The following is a 15,331-nucleotide window of genomic DNA, read 5'->3' on the forward strand; positions in this document are numbered from 1 at the left end:
GACAAATCCTTCGTCGTAGCTTCCAAGAATTATCGAAATAATCCTCAAACTTCTCACGTCTTTTTCTCATACTGTACTACTAATCATATTTCATTCCGCATGCATTGCCAGCTCACATGGCCCGCTTAAATGAGCCTGCAGCTTCGTTGGAGAGTATTGAATCTCGTGAGTTCCCAAACAATGATTTCCTGACAATTGGCAAAAAATGGAGAGGCGCCTTTCTGATGCAATCATAGTCAAGCGCAAGTACAAACGTCAGAATCGCGATATTGCATCCGTCAATTCCTCCCAAGCTGTTCGAATCCGAAGCCTTGAAAATGAAACATCGAAACTTCTTGCCGAAAATCTAGAACTCCGGGAGGAGAATTTACGCCTTCGAAGTGAGATCGATAATGGAAAGGCTCGAAGAGCTGCAGATAGAGTCAGTGTTGTCAAATCACAACTCGAAGAGAGATTGCTGGAGATTGGAGCTCTGATAAGTGGTTTGGGAGAAGAATCTCCAGAAAGAAAGAGATCACCACATGTTCCAAGGCAATTTGGAGGGTTGAGAGCGGGTTCGAATCCTCCTCGTAGCCCCAAGGAAAACAAGTGGGATAATCTGGATCCATTGAACGAGGATGGTACAAGCCCGGAGCGCAAAATGCCACCAAGGAAAAAGATGGCTTCATCGAGTGAAGACATCGGTAGCCCGGATGGCAAATTACCCCCCATTTTGGAAAACAAATATTATCCCAGGAAAACTTTAGAGTATGTTGCGCAATATTGGATATATTGAAGTTTGCACGCTAACAATTCATAGACATCAGGAAATCGAAAATATGTTAGCTGAAGTGGTAGCAGAGAACGAAGATTCACCTGATATCGGGCCGCCACCAGTATCACAATTTGTCGACGAAGATCCTGTAAAGATTGATTTGGCAGGAAAATTAGCCTATGAGAGGGAAGATGAGCCTTGTCTGGATCCAATAACATCAACGAATCTCGAGCAGAGGAAGAAACGCAAGGATAGTATGGTGGCTTCTGATATTAGGAGGAACAGCCGATTGGAACTTCCGGCAAAACGAGAGAATACGGGAACACTCAAATCAGGTGCAAAGAGGAAGCTTAGTGCAAGAGAAGACGAGGAACTGGAGTCGACAAACGTTAATGATATCGACGATTTCCAATTCACACGTGTATCTACCGAGGAACGAGCGAAGACAAAATCGGCAGTCTCGTCAGCCAAAGAGAATACAAAGCCATTGAAGGATGTTATGAGCTCTAAAGGATTGTCGAAAGACAAGCCGGCTTTAGCTCCTAGCACCAGAAAGGTTCTGGCAGCCAAAAGTGTGAATAATTCCCCTAAGAAAGGAGCCAGCAGCAGGAATTCCAATCACGATGGGATCAAGCCAGGCAAGTTGAATCTGTTCAAGGAAAGCCTATCGAAGGAGATGTCGAGCGAAGAGAAGAAGATGGAAAATATCGAACCTATTCAACAAACCATGCAAGCTCCACTGCAGGTCTTCAATATGCAGGCGGAACCAGAGACGCCTGCACCTGTCGATATTTTTTCGCCTCTTTCATCGCATCCGTCAACCAACATTCGAGTGGAATCTCGTGATACTCCACCGCCTTCAGAGATGAGGGAATCTGCTGAAGGTCAACGACCAAGTCGACGAGCTCGAAGCTCGATAAGTTATGCGGAACCCAATCTTCGAGACAAAATGCGCCGACCCGGAAAGGAATTTGTGAACGCCGTCACAGCCGATGGCAAAGTTCGTGCCATTAGAGTAGATGAGGAAGCTGGTCCGACGACGATAAGCAAAATCAAAGCAGAACCCGAATCGGAAGATTCCTGGAAACAACTATCAACCGCATCAAACGCAGATCACAGTCCACTAACTAGCAAAGCTTCTGCACCACTTCCTGATATGTTACCAAGCAGCATCACAGATCACCGAAGACGTCGCGAGTCAATTTTATATCTCACAGAGTCGGGATCTTCAGCATCAGGATCAAAATCAGTCGCGGAGCTGTTAGCAGAGTCGAGGAAAATAAAAGCGAAATCAAAGGAACAGTCGGCTAAAGGCGACGATATAAAAGTAGCTCTTGAAGATATGGATATATATGAATTTCAAGGTTCCCCCCAACGCGATTCTGAAGAACCCAAAGTCATAAAAGAAGAGAAAAGTGATAGAGCATCATCACGTTTTTCTAGAAGAGCTTCCACTATTCCAGTAGGAGATCAGGACTTCGAACCAGCGAGAAAATTTTCGGCATCAACGGGATCATCACAATCAGGTTCAAGAAGAAGACAATCGGCATTACCCTCTTCAACAATAGCTAGAAGCGCGTCGGCTCAAGGTCACGAATCGGAGAGGGATACCACGGATTCCTCGGATAAATCCTTGAGGAAAAGTGTCAGTAGCACGAGTATGGCGGGAGCTGCCGCAGCGAATGCGAATAGGAGTGACAGGATAAGTTCGAGGAGGAGGAGTATGATGTTATGATGAGTGGTGTCTTACAAGTCAAGTTTGGGCTATAGAATATTCTTAATTTCTTCTGCGTTGAGTTCAATTGAATTGGATCAAATCGGTTGTGATAGATTGGATTAAAATCGGGAGTAATGGGATTGGATTGGATGATTAATGAGCTTACAGCGGTTCTAATATGCTATGCGCATATCTTCTTTGGTCTTGATGAATGGCGCAAAAGTAGTTTTAGTTTTCTAGTTTTTTTCGATTCTCTCAGTTTTATGAAGCGGAATATGATATCAATGAAATCTCTCTTTTATCGTCGAATCACGAACATTGTTCTTCAATTCTCAATTTCTGCATTGCAATGATTCGCAAATGAGTAGCTTGCGCTACAAATGTGATTTTCATTGTATGTTATGTATCATTAGGTGGTATCGTACGCAATCCTATTTGTTTGGTATCCAGTAGGCGTCCATTCGTTCACCTCCGTGGATGAATATGGCAAGACTTTTCTTGAAATAGGAGGAAGAAAAGTCTAGCTCTCTGGTATTATGTGCATGTATCTCTCTCTCCAGCAGTCATAGTCTATCGTTATGCCATCATATCATGTCATATCATATCAATTGTACCCCCATCCCGCAAAAGATCAAGATTCCCAAACACCGTAAATGCCAAAGGACTTTTTTGTAACTGGCGACCGCAGGGGAAAGCAGAAGGAAAAGCACTTCTTTAAATGGAAATGTGGTGGAGAAATGGGGTATCATTATGTGGAACTGGAGGCGGCGGTGGTGGGAGGGAGAACCTTGGTGTAAGAGATCTTCTCGACGGAGACGGATTCTTCGCCTTTTTCGCTGGTGCGCAGTTGGTAGACGTAGAGGGTGAGACCGAGACCTTGGACCTAGAGGAAGGGGGAAAGTTAGCTGGGTGTTTGAGGGAGGAGGGGGAATGGGCGAATAAATTGTAGCTCAAGCAAAGTGCGCAAGAATAGAGAACTTACATCCATCAAACAGAAACTAGGAACAATCTCCTCACCCGGCTCCATCCAGCCCGTAGTCATCGCACCAGTCGCACTTCCGGGATTGATAAAGAACTTATTGTCAAGTTCGAAGGCATCAAACCTGTGAGTTCCTCCCCAGCACAATACATCAACGTCCAACTTATTGGCTTCGGCAGTCAATAAATCAACCTCGTTGGGCGCAACAATGGTAAAGCCTTCAACGAAGCCAATGCGAAGAGAGCCATGTGTAACGACTTGGGAGAGTGGAAGAGAGGTAGCGTCGGTATCGTAGCGGCCGCGAACGATCTTCAGATCGGGGGTTATTGAGCGGAGATAGTCGTAGGTTTGACGATCGGTGAGGTTTCCGAGACAGAGAGTCTGGCCAATTTTTCCCGGGGTGAGAAGCTTCTTGAACTGTAATTTAAAGATCAGCAATCAAGAGAATCAGGTGCAGGAAGCGCAAAAGAAATCATACCTTCTGAGGAACATCAATAGCTCGATCTGGGATATGCAAATCGCCAATTACGAGGACGAGTCTGGAAGTCATGGTGGTAGGTTTCTTATCAGGAGGTAGATTGGCAAGGCTTGATTTTCGAGTGGGATATTCGACGGCGCCAGTAAGTAACTCGGAATTGGGTAATACAATGGGATCGTATTTGGTGGGCTGGGGAGCAAGCTGTAAGCTCTTGATTGATGGAGTTGGAGACATGGTTTATTGATTTGGGTGATCCGAGCGTCGGGGAATGTTGTTCCAGATCACGAGTCGATGGGGAAGAAAATTGGAAGAACTTTGTTAGAAGGAGGAATGAGGGAAAATGAAGATATGATGAAAGCATGATTAAGTTAAATTTTGATTGTTATTCACTGGACATGTTCTTATCTGATTTCGAAATGTACTTTCAATATTACAGGTGGGAAGACTGTCAAAGTGAGAATAGTCTTACCAAATATCGGCTCAGTGAGCTAGAAAGCGTGAGACATCAATGAACAATGAGTAGTTTCTATCAAAGATGATTGATTAACATGAATCTTTATATCAAATGGGTCTTATACATGAATACAGATTCTGTTATGAGTTTATTGAAAGGCTGCATGCATCAGTTGTTCTAAAGTATCTAACACAGCTGGAGAATAAACTTCTGTCTAAAGTTAGACAGGTGAAATAAGGGGTTCTCAGATGAAGTATCAACACGTTCACATTATATAGCAAAAGTTTGATCTTTGATTCAGGGCTTCAGATGATAATGATTTTTCTTTGAACCTTTCAATCAACCCTTCTCCGTTTCAACTACCCCTCCCTAGACGACAATGATGTCATATGAACCCCCTATCTTCGAAGACACCCCCTTCTTAACGCTTTCGCCTTCCCCGCCACCCCTTCGTCTTCCATATGATAGATTTTATCGCCATTAAGCTCAAACGATATGGCGTCAGAATCAACATCCATATGAAGTTCAATAATGCAGTGTTATCCTCGCGGTCTCTTTCTTGCCCTAGCCGTGCGCATTATCTTCTGTGGGCGCTAATGTTCGAAATCTTGTGAATATATCTCGTGGTTTCTACTTTAGATATCTCTTGCTGCCAACTGTAATTTCTTTTCATGTCTATTGATCCATGTGGAGTATACAATGTGGCTTTCTAGATTACAGCAGCTCAGCCCGACACCTAAGTCCCAAGGCCAAGCTTCCCAACGTATGAGGATGAATCTGCGTAATTGAGTAATTGTGATTCAATAAAGTCAATTCTATACTACGATGACGCGAGTTACACTAATTAATAAGTGATTGACTAAGTATTTGTTTCCAGATTCGCACTGGTTTTAATATCATAAAATCACGTCTTTCCACATGCCACTTCCTCATCTTATGCTACAGGAGCGTGGACCACGAGCAAATAGCCACTTCCACGTTCGGGATCTATTAGATCTATATTATGAGTACTTTTGTATCCACTCGACGCAATAATACTAAAAGTGTGAGTTCTAAGGTTCTTCGTACCTTGCGTGGAGCGAACATAAAGTCTATCCAAGATCCAAAAAAGCAATTCGCGAAAAGAGTTTAGTCAAGTGATCCTATGGTTCTGCTATACTTTAGCATTGATCCTCAAATCGATATTAATTTCTTCATAGCCCGTTGACCAGAGGTTTCTGGGTGTTTGTATTTACTCCCCAAGCGGGGCTTGATATCATTCGGCAGCGATCCCATATCTCGAGAGTAGGCATCTCCCGTTACCGAAATCATTGAACCAGGAGGACCTAATCGGCACGATTTTGACATTAGCATGTAGCACATTAATTGGCCTTGTGGCAGCAAGTTGCAAAGATCCCGATCCATCAAAGTAATTTTTTGGTATCTCATGCGGTCAGTTGAACATGAATTTCGATCTCTCTTACAAAGGCGGCAGTGGACTCTGTGTTTAAGTCTGACCTAGACCAAAGGTAAAACTCAATTACTCCATGAACAACACACACCTAAATTTAAAGCGCAAATAGATTAGACTGTCTAATCACACATATGTATGTTTGGCGATTCAATGAACACTCAAGCCGGCATGGCACAAAGGAGATTGTGGAAAGCAAGTTTGTTTTCATTGCGATTAAAAAGATATCTTCAAGTGTAGTTTTTTCCTCCTCATTTTACCGCAGTTAATACTTACGACGATCTTACCATAAAAATGTCAGTATCAATATTTCATAAGACATGGATTGAAGGCATCCTGTAAACATCGTCGGAAGAATTCTGCTGCCCATGACCGCCAGATAGTTCGCGACATACACGATACAACACCAACCAAGAACAATTCAATAAGAGCTTCAATCGCGAATGTTGAAGTTATCATCAAGAAACAGGAAAAAAGACATGGAACTTAGTTATTCTATCCCGGAGTTCCCAAATCGCATCACATATCCTTTATCCCAATTCCCATAACCAGTTTCCCATTCCCTAACTCATCAGACAGGCTCTCCTATATATCCCCCAAAGTCTTCACATACCTCACCAAACATATCCCCGTGGTACAGTGGTCTACGTAACGCCTCCACCCATGCCATAGTAATCGGGGCCCTCTCAATCGGGCCAAATAGGGGACAGCTTGGTACAGTCATTCTATAGTACGAAGTTGATTGGGATTTACAGCGTCGCAAGACGTGTTGAAATTTTGCTCTTTTTGTCTTTGTTGCTTATTTTCTATTTCGAAGATATCATTTTTGAAATAGTTGGTTGTGAGAGGTTTGGATTGAGTTTTTGTGGGGCGAGTGTTAGGCGACGATGAGGTTGGGAAGTGAGGAGTGGGTGGATAGTGGGTGAATTTTGCGTGGGGCGCACTTTCGTACACTTTTGACATTGGTGTAATGGATGACCTTACGATGGATTGTAGCCTGTTTCGACTGCACAAATCACGAACTGTTCGTCGCTTCATAATAATCTAGAGAATTATCATGTGTCTCAAACACTCAATACAAGTTTTGCAAGACTTGCAAGACTTGCAAAACATCTTGTTCACGCAGACCGAGAGTTTATATGGGGGTGAAATTTTATCATGCTACCGATGTCTTCACTCAACGAAGCCATGGATGCATGCGGATGAGATTTCAATCCCATTTTATACTTCGTCCACTGTTTATTCGAGTGATGAAGCAATCAATCTTCTATATCGGAAATACCTATGTCTCTCAAAATTAAAGGCGGTGAGCGAATTCTGGGAATTTTTGATTTGTGTGCCCATTTCAGAGGTATCCATAGATTGGTACCAAGTAGTGAAAAAGTTAACTTCCAGGAACCAAATAAGCTGCGGAAGCCAACATCCGCATTCGCCAGAAAGACAGCTCACTCCTAAAGAACCCTCAAGCTGAAGCTTCGGGAGACGTGTATAGTTCCAACGTAGGGGGAGTCATATTCAACTCCGCGAACATATCGTGGAATGATCAGTGTATTGACAGCATTCACTGTCACTTCCACTCTTACACGCCCCTGCTGTCAGAAGAGTATCCATTGGATAGATCTCAATGATAATGACAGCGGATCCTTCGAAACATGCAGGGCACACAGACGAACCGTATCTTTGTCGTGTAATTATATGGCAAGCAATAGGATCATACCATTCAGTTACGAACTAGCTCCGAGCAATAGTTCCTAAGATTGCTGGAGAATATCTTGAGTGCCACATAAATTTTGATGTGTACGAACCCATTTGATGTGTTTAATACAGGACGACTGAATATTCCGAGGATGGCTAGATTAGGATTCACTAATCAGGCTCCGAAATAGGTCTAGAATTTGAGTTTGATGTTGGTATGATGAATGATGGTCACAATCCATTTGTGCTTTGCGTGGATAAATATAAAGGCGCCGTTCTGTTGTGAGTTTTATCCATACTGACTCGGTTTGACCTGCCGTGAAGGCATTTCAGGAGTGCAAAGCCCCGATCAAAGATCCAGAAGAATAAAAACAATAACACAGGATTCGTTCAGTAGATTACGAAGACTGAGGCTGGCGTATATATCCCATTTCTTTGCATTGTAGTAATCTAGACACTGTCATTGAACATTACCATCTAAATGCACTCGAAATGTCTAATCTTCATCACTGTCGAAAACTTCAATTGTCATTTGAAATAATAGGATATTTGGCCCACGACAAATTAACAGAATGATGGGCTTGTATTGCGGTGTCAAGAGTTGATGCTACATTTTGTATGACAGACCAATGGAATTACTAACCTTCGAAGTAGTGGTCCGCTGTTTCTTTTGGTAATGGAGAGGTGATGACTTGAAGAAATCATGGTGTTTATATAGTCAGGCATCGAACAGTATTTGCGCAAGTGAATATCGATTGTATACCTATCGAAGCACATGGATGAGAGGGCGTCTCGCTTGGGAGAAATGTCGGATATTCGTATTATCTTGAGTACTAAGAGACGAGGCATATGAACGCGAAGGACTGTAAATATTCGACGGACGACTTGATTCCCAGTTGCATGATACATCTATCATGTCGAGCTTGAGTATAGCTACTTTTCAGAGGCGACTACAGCTTTATATAGTCTAAGCACATTGCTTTTCCCATTTGAACCATTCACAATATTCAATATACAGTTCACCCATGCCTGTCCCGAAACGTATCTTTAGCTTCCCTCCCATCTTTGACACAACCTTAGTTCCCTTTCATCTTTTCCATCATTTCGCCGAACAATTTCTTCCTCCTCATCTCCACCTCCTCATACCCAAATCCCTTCCACGTCGTCCCCACAGGAATATCTTCATCGCCCCTCTCCAATCCTCTCCACGCTTCTTCCGTAAACTCATCCAACGGCATTCCCATATTCCTGCCATCTTTAATATCCGGCTGATGTTTCTCATCATGTAGCTCCGTCTGAACAGCCGGCGGATAGATTTCAATAACCTGTACACCCTTACTCTTTCTATTCTCCCCCGAAGTCTGTTCCTCCGCAGTATTTCCACTTTCGCTCTGACCCACATCTCTCAACTGTTCCCGCATAACGAGAATTAGTTGATGCATAGCAGCTTTACTTGCACAATAATTTCCACATCATACAATGGGTACTAAAGCCAATCCACTAGTCGTGAATATCAATCCCGCGTTTTCGCCACCCTTGACTCTATTCTGTAGATGTGGAAGAAGTGCTTTAGTAAGATGAACGTAGGAGAGATAATTAGTCGTGAATTCTGTAGAAATTAGATCGAGATCTATGGATGAGGGTTGGGTGAAATCGAGAGATCGTTGTATTCCACTATTGAGGAATGCGCAGTCGAGGGAGGGGTGGGATTTGAGGACTCTGTGAAGTTTGATCCATCAGTATTCGTTTAGTGGCAATTGATCGAAATATATGGTCAACATACCCCTCAACCATCTTGGGAATACCCTCAAGATTCGTAATATCAAATTTCACGGTTGAAACTTTCGAATCTCCATGTTTTTTCTGTAAGTCATCCAGTTTATCTTGACGACGGCCCAAAGCTATGATTTTGGTAACGCCTTCGGAAAGCATTTTCTCAGTGAGGGCAAGCCCAATACCTGAGGTGGCGCCAACCACCAGTACCTGGTTTGTTATCTCAGCAAAGACGAAATTGACGATGGACGATTGAGTAGGCTTACAGTTTTGTAGGGAAATGGCATTTTACTTCTCGTAATTGAGTATGATGAATTAATTCTGATGGAATTTTGTTAGAGTACGACGCAAACTCCCTCCTCCCCCCAAAAGCTTCCATGAATGAGCTATATCGTTGACAAGCTGGTTTAGTAGAAATGCATGACATCATGGATTGCTTATGTCAATATCACACATCATGGGATCCACTGGGGAAACTAGTAGTAGTGTGATACCAGACGGGTATTACCCGTCGATGGCGTTTCTAGCGCGCGCAAATCAAATCTTGGATGCCGTGATATGCGAGTGCCAAGATTTAGCTAACATAACATTTCTATATTCAGACTTCAATGGAAAATGTAGAGGCCAACGTAGATTTGGTACTTGAACTGAAGCTTCACTAGATGATTGAAGGGCATTATGACTGTAAGAAAATCATACACTTTGTCAACCACGCACAATTAGACATGGAAGTGCGTTGAACCACTTGATATTAGTCGATGTTTAACGAGCCAAAATCTCCAAATCTCTGTACAACTATCCTAAAGTTTGATCCATATCCCTATATGCTAGCCTGGCCCTCGACGTTTTGTCTCGTTTCTCGAGGCTCAGCAGTCCAGAATCTTCTAATCTCTGTGTTGACCTCTCCGGATCAAGCTCGACATAAACAAGATCTGCAATCATCAATATCCCTATTGTGTTGAAGATAAAATAGTACCACCCTCCAAGTACCCTGAAGATAGAAGAAGCAACTGTCAGATAAAGCGCGCCAAAAATCGCTGCCGGGGTCATTGGGAATGGGGTGATGACCTTGGGCACCCGTGATTTTAGGTAAATTGCTTCAATGACATTGCCGTCAAAGTCGACGATAGAAGCTGCATAGGCATGTCGATAATCGATAATCTCTCCGCTTTGGATGTTGTTAGATTTGGCTCTGCAGATGGAGTTAGTGTCTTATTAGTAATTGTTGAAAAATGATGGAAACACGTACAGTCCGAGAACATAAAATCTATCGACTTGTGATCTGGATGATGCATGAATGGTGATACGAGTACCTCCAATTGGCCCATAGGGTCTATCACGTCTCAAGAAAATTTCAGGGTGAAACGACAAGCTTGGTCTAAAGAAAGTCTTGTTACGAGTTTGAAGGTACGTTTTATAGCCTAAAGGCTCTAATACGGTTGCGTAGAACTCTTCTGATGCTTTCAAGTCGGTACATGGAAGGCTGATATGATACAGACTCATTTTGTGTAAATTTCGGTATGATGAAACAAGATTAAGTGTACTGGGCGAAGTTGAAGTGTGTTCAATATACACTCGAAGCTAATTAAAGCGAAGTGCCGGATCGATCATGTTTGACGGCTTTGTTGTCTGGATTGCTAATAAGTGACAGGAAGATAAAGAATTCTTTACAACAAACTCACCTAACAAAGACTGTCTCTTCCTCGTCCTCTATCGAATAAAGCCAATCGTGTTATGTAATTCCTAAGAACCTAAGCTTCTCCCTATCATCCTCTTCCAAGTCAACATCCATATGATCCTCCCTATCTTTCCCCTCTAGCCCTACGATACCCCTTTCAACTCTCAACATCAACATCCTCATCCTCTCTAATTCTTTCTCGATTTCCCCGTTCTTGGTAACAATATTTTCTTGTATATTCTTATCCGCTTGATCAAAAGGTTCTAGTAATTTCTTGGCAGCTTTACATTGTTCAAGTTTCTCCTTTGCGGCTTTTCGCTTCTCATTTAGTCCCGAAAGTTTATTTTGAAGCTCTTTGTATTTCGCAGCTTGCTTAGGTGCTTTCGTTTCTGCTTCTTCGCTCCACTCCTCTGGTAATTTTTCAATGTTAGATGACAAGCCTGTCGATTGAGATATTGATTAGCATAAGTCTACTACGCCTTGATTGATATGATTGATGGAACTCACGATAGTCAGCGCCCTTTTCGCTCCACTCCTCTCCATTCACATTAACATCTCTCTCCCCTGCAGCCCAGTATAATTGATCGATCTGTTCAGCAACATGTCGCTGTGCCTGCGGAGGGTAGCTGATCTTGTTATGTTGTTTCAGGATAGTATTGAGCTTGAATAATGCTTCATCAATTGCGCGTTGTCGTAAAGTATTCTCTTCCTCCGATATCGAATCTTGCCATTCTTGAGATGGTTGAAGAGGTTGAGAGAGTGCGAAGATTTGTGCTCGTAGGAATGAAGATTTAAGATCAATTATTGTTGGGTCGCTGGACTCCATATTCGAATTTGTGGTTGTTGAATTATACTCAAAGAGAAGCTGGTGAGACGCGTAGTTTGAACGTGCATGTCGCGTCTTTATTTTAGGGTCATGTGACACAAAGTTTGGATCACTAGGATGCACAAGAAAACGAAACATGCCGGTTTTAATTCATTGCATGTATCTTCATGTGCATCATCAACTTACAGAAATTACAGATTTTGACCAAAAAGTTACAAGTGTACCTCAAAAGATCACCTCATGGATACATTTTCGTCAAGTAGTATGAATAATAGTAGTCTATAAGCGTCGTCTGTGAATACCATCCAAGCTCCTCCCGCCTTCCTCATCCCGTCAACAGGATTTCCCAAAAGCAAAACAGAAAAATAAAGGATGTAAACGCATAGAATGGACACCCAAGAATCTGGTGGTGATACTAAACACTCGTTGCCAGGCGAATGGAGAGACGCGGAACACCTCTTTTCGCCGATCTACGGACAAGCTGTCAGCTGTAGAGCAGGGAGATAGGTCATGGCAACGAGGATCTATTGCGACTCAGTTTCTCGGTTCAATCCATTCTTATTATTGTCTTATTCGCCAACAGGAGACTTATCAGCCTCTTGCTGTTTCTGGCGGGCATCTTTCTCTTTCTTGCGCTGAGCATCTTTCTTGTCCTGACGACGAAGTTCAGCTTCTTGCGCTTCTTTTTCCTGGTTGTCTTTAAGGAGTTGAGCCTCCTCTTGTTCTAGGGGCGTTTCTTTCTTGTGACTGAACCACCCGGCAATCCGTCTCTTCATGTTCCCAAACAAGACCTGCCATTCCTCCATGATGAACTTTGCACCAATGATGAAATCCACAAAAGAATCCAGTTGATCACAAACCAAGAAGTCTCTGCGATATGTTGTTGAAGAGCCTTTAGGGTTAAACACAAGGTTTCGAATAATGCCGGTGAATTCCATCACATGTCCGCTGAGACTATATGAGGATGGACTTTTAAAGTCGGTTGATATCTCGGCTTCTTTACCAGTCTCTTTCACCCATCTTCTCGAAACTACAAGTGGTATGTCGGACCCCGAATCGAGGCGGCATAAACCTGGCATTATGGCCTGACCTACGGAAGTTCGAAAGGAGAATTCGCGTTCAAAGGGCTTCTGAAGAAAGTTAACACCAGATAAGGTCTAGACAGAATTCGAGAGGACAGTTCTCATACCTCTCCTTCAAATTTGCCATCCTTACTGCCATATGCGTCCTTACTCTTTCGATAGCGACGATGTTTGCGAGACTTTACATCGCAAAGTGAAGTGCAGTTTTCTTCCCATATTATCTTTACACCCCGGTAAAACGGAATTGAATGTGTTTGCCAAGCATCATCATTATGAAGAAGCTTTTGTTTAAGAAGATTGCAGTGAAACAACTTGATGTGATCCACAGTCGGCGATCTTCCCGGGATAATGGTCGAAACCGTCTCCATTGAACTTCCAACCATTATTGACGACCCAAGTCTGGTGTCGTCAACTTCAAGGGCCGCTGATGGGCTAGCTCTCTCGAAAAGACGCACCTTTACCTCCTCAAACGTCCTTTCTCCTGGGATGGTGGTCAAAGCCGTCTCCGTTAAACTTTCAAACATTGTTGGCGATCTAAGTCTGTTGTTGATTTCAGAGAGTTGTTGAGAATCTAGGTCTGTTGTTGTTAATTTCAGAGATACAAATGCGATAGTGCGGCTGCAACTCTGATTGTGGCTGGAGTAGTCAGCTGCTGATCAGGCTCAGTGCTACGCAGACATCCCGAACTGCTTCAACTACAATAAACCAGCAATTATGAGAGGATATAACAAAATAGCAAGTTTTATGAGCAAATATCCCGAATCTGCAATTGTATCACGATTCTCAGAATTGAACATTCAAAACATTATTTACCTCCAAGCCGAGATTTTTGGACTCCAAATAGACCTAAAAGAGTTAGAAAATGCCAATGATAGATCACCAGATGCTGGGGTAGGGACTGGTTTGAATTAAGTACTGCCGATGAAGTAGATGGGTCGGAAGAGCAATGGAAATTAGTACTAAAGATCCGGGAGAAATTGAGAGAATACAGTATGTGTGTACTGCACGAGTTTGAGCCCACGAACTGACCACAACCTGATACTAGATGAATCCGTATTCCTCTGGACTCAGATCTCGAAGAAGTTCATCACCGCATCCAAAGCACTTGGCTAAATTCCAGGAATGGATGAAACGTCCTTCCTTGGGTGGTGTTTTTCTGATTGGAAGAGACCGGAATATTTGGGCTGATGGAAAGGATCTGGTTGCCATTCAGGAAAAAGTACCCGAGAACATATTCTTCGAATTATGGGCCAATACAATCACACCCATATACCATTACTCTGTAGGAAGATTTTACAAGGTGATTTCCACTCCCCAAATATGAACCATTGGCTTTTTCTAAAACTCAGTTTGCAGAAACCAGATATCGAGAGGACAGACTATGCGTCGAATATAGTTGACTACTGCGATACTGTAATCTTTCGTATTGTGTCATTCTTTGGTGTCATTATGGCATCGATACTTCCTGTGATGACAATCGTAGTACTGTATCTAGTCGCTTCGATGGTGAAACGTTTAGCACTCGTTGGAATCTTCACCACAATATTTTCCGTGTGTCTATGGTTCATGACGGATGGAAGATTGGTTGAGGTTTTCTCCGCAACTTCAGCGTATGTCTTCTGACTTCACATATGCACTTCAACTGACAGTAAGAAGTTTTGCCGCTGTACAAGTTGTGTTTATCAGTACGAACATAACGTCCACTTGAGGTCAATGGGCAGTCCGACGTTAAGTTCTGGCAGTGTTTCTGGCTTCTGCGATCTTCGTGGAATACTGTATCAGTCCTGCTCTGCTCTGCTCTTCTCTGCTCACCGAAAACCGCTATAGATTGAAATTTTCCTGTCGATGTTATACAAGCTCGCGAAATTCTGTCTTCGCTTTTGTTGTTGATTTAGCGCTGCCATGCTCTCAAGTTTCTTTGTCGCCTAGCAGCTTGGATATATATTGGAAGCGATTACTGAGTTTATCAAATCATTTAAGAATTTTAGATTGCCCTTAGCCCTAAGTGATGCCGAACCGATCAACTTCATTCCGAAGGACTTCAAACATGACGTCAAAGATAGAGACGATTGGTATCAGTCTCGCAAGAGTGATGAAATGATATTGCCTTGTCTTTCAAGCTTTGTAAATGTAAGCCATTTTGTCCCAACAACGTGTAATTGCGGTGGACTAATTGTCTCGTACATGGATATTTTAAAGTACCCCGAACTCCATTGCCAGCTGTTTGCTATACGCCACAGCACATCTCAGATAGAAACGGTCGATCGTTTTCTTTATGCATATACTTTTTAATTGTTGAAAGACTATAAGTTGCAAAATTAACGTTATAATTGGTTGGGACACACAGGATGAAGGTTGTCTCCAAAAGGGGGTTTCTGAAATAGCGCTGGAATTTTGCCCGACCAGAAAACTTCCGCTTTTTCCAATTCATGTTCTATGAGATTT

At 42.8% G+C, this 15,331-nt stretch overlaps 7 protein-coding genes across 7 annotated transcripts; 2 read left to right on the top strand and 5 right to left on the bottom strand.

Moving 5' to 3' along the window:
- Window positions 1-116: 116 nt before the first annotated feature.
- Window positions 117-2,489, top strand: EAF02_005616 (uncharacterized protein; the record flags this gene model as incomplete). Its single annotated transcript, XM_038901664.1, has 3 exons — window positions 117-165; window positions 237-747; window positions 800-2,489. The coding sequence occupies 3 exons, from the start codon at window positions 117-119 to the stop codon at window positions 2,487-2,489; spliced, it is 2,250 nt and encodes a 749-aa protein (XP_038759004.1).
- Window positions 2,490-3,219: 730 nt separating this feature from the next.
- On the bottom strand, window positions 3,220-4,162 carry EAF02_005617 (uncharacterized protein; the record flags this gene model as incomplete). The annotated part of the gene is made up of 3 exons (XM_038901665.1): window positions 3,220-3,354; window positions 3,454-3,867; window positions 3,929-4,162. The coding sequence occupies 3 exons, from the start codon at window positions 4,160-4,162 to the stop codon at window positions 3,220-3,222; spliced, it is 783 nt and encodes a 260-aa protein (XP_038759005.1).
- A 4,441-nt stretch (window positions 4,163-8,603) lies between these two features.
- On the bottom strand, window positions 8,604-9,587 carry EAF02_005618 (uncharacterized protein; the record flags this gene model as incomplete). Its single annotated transcript, XM_038901666.1, has 4 exons — window positions 8,604-8,936; window positions 9,006-9,246; window positions 9,311-9,510; window positions 9,567-9,587. The coding sequence occupies 4 exons, from the start codon at window positions 9,585-9,587 to the stop codon at window positions 8,604-8,606; spliced, it is 795 nt and encodes a 264-aa protein (XP_038759006.1).
- A 401-nt stretch (window positions 9,588-9,988) lies between these two features.
- On the bottom strand, window positions 9,989-10,803 carry EAF02_005619 (uncharacterized protein; the record flags this gene model as incomplete). Its single annotated transcript, XM_038901667.1, has 2 exons — window positions 9,989-10,492; window positions 10,550-10,803. The coding sequence occupies 2 exons, from the start codon at window positions 10,801-10,803 to the stop codon at window positions 10,096-10,098; spliced, it is 651 nt and encodes a 216-aa protein (XP_038759007.1). The 3' UTR covers window positions 9,989-10,095.
- A 229-nt stretch (window positions 10,804-11,032) lies between these two features.
- EAF02_005620 (uncharacterized protein) lies at window positions 11,033-11,804 on the bottom strand (the record flags this gene model as incomplete). The annotated part of the gene is made up of 2 exons (XM_038901668.1): window positions 11,033-11,418; window positions 11,486-11,804. 2 exons carry the CDS (start codon window positions 11,802-11,804, stop codon window positions 11,033-11,035), a joined length of 705 nt encoding a protein of 234 aa, XP_038759008.1.
- Window positions 11,805-12,373: 569 nt separating this feature from the next.
- Window positions 12,374-13,410, bottom strand: EAF02_005621 (uncharacterized protein; the record flags this gene model as incomplete). The annotated part of the gene is made up of 2 exons (XM_038901669.1): window positions 12,374-12,934; window positions 12,994-13,410. 2 exons carry the CDS (start codon window positions 13,408-13,410, stop codon window positions 12,374-12,376), a joined length of 978 nt encoding a protein of 325 aa, XP_038759009.1.
- A 190-nt stretch (window positions 13,411-13,600) lies between these two features.
- Window positions 13,601-14,919, top strand: EAF02_005622 (uncharacterized protein; the record flags this gene model as incomplete). The annotated part of the gene is made up of 4 exons (XM_038901670.1): window positions 13,601-13,777; window positions 13,932-14,186; window positions 14,243-14,496; window positions 14,543-14,919. 4 exons carry the CDS (start codon window positions 13,601-13,603, stop codon window positions 14,592-14,594), a joined length of 738 nt encoding a protein of 245 aa, XP_038759010.1. The 3' UTR covers window positions 14,595-14,919.
- Window positions 14,920-15,331: the final 412 nt, after the last annotated feature.

The sequence above is a fragment of the Botrytis sinoallii genome (genome assembly GCF_014898435.1).
Source record: "Botrytis sinoallii strain Bc 23 chromosome Unknown BSIN_008, whole genome shotgun sequence".
Taxonomy (NCBI): Eukaryota; Fungi; Ascomycota; class Leotiomycetes; order Helotiales; family Sclerotiniaceae; genus Botrytis; species Botrytis sinoallii.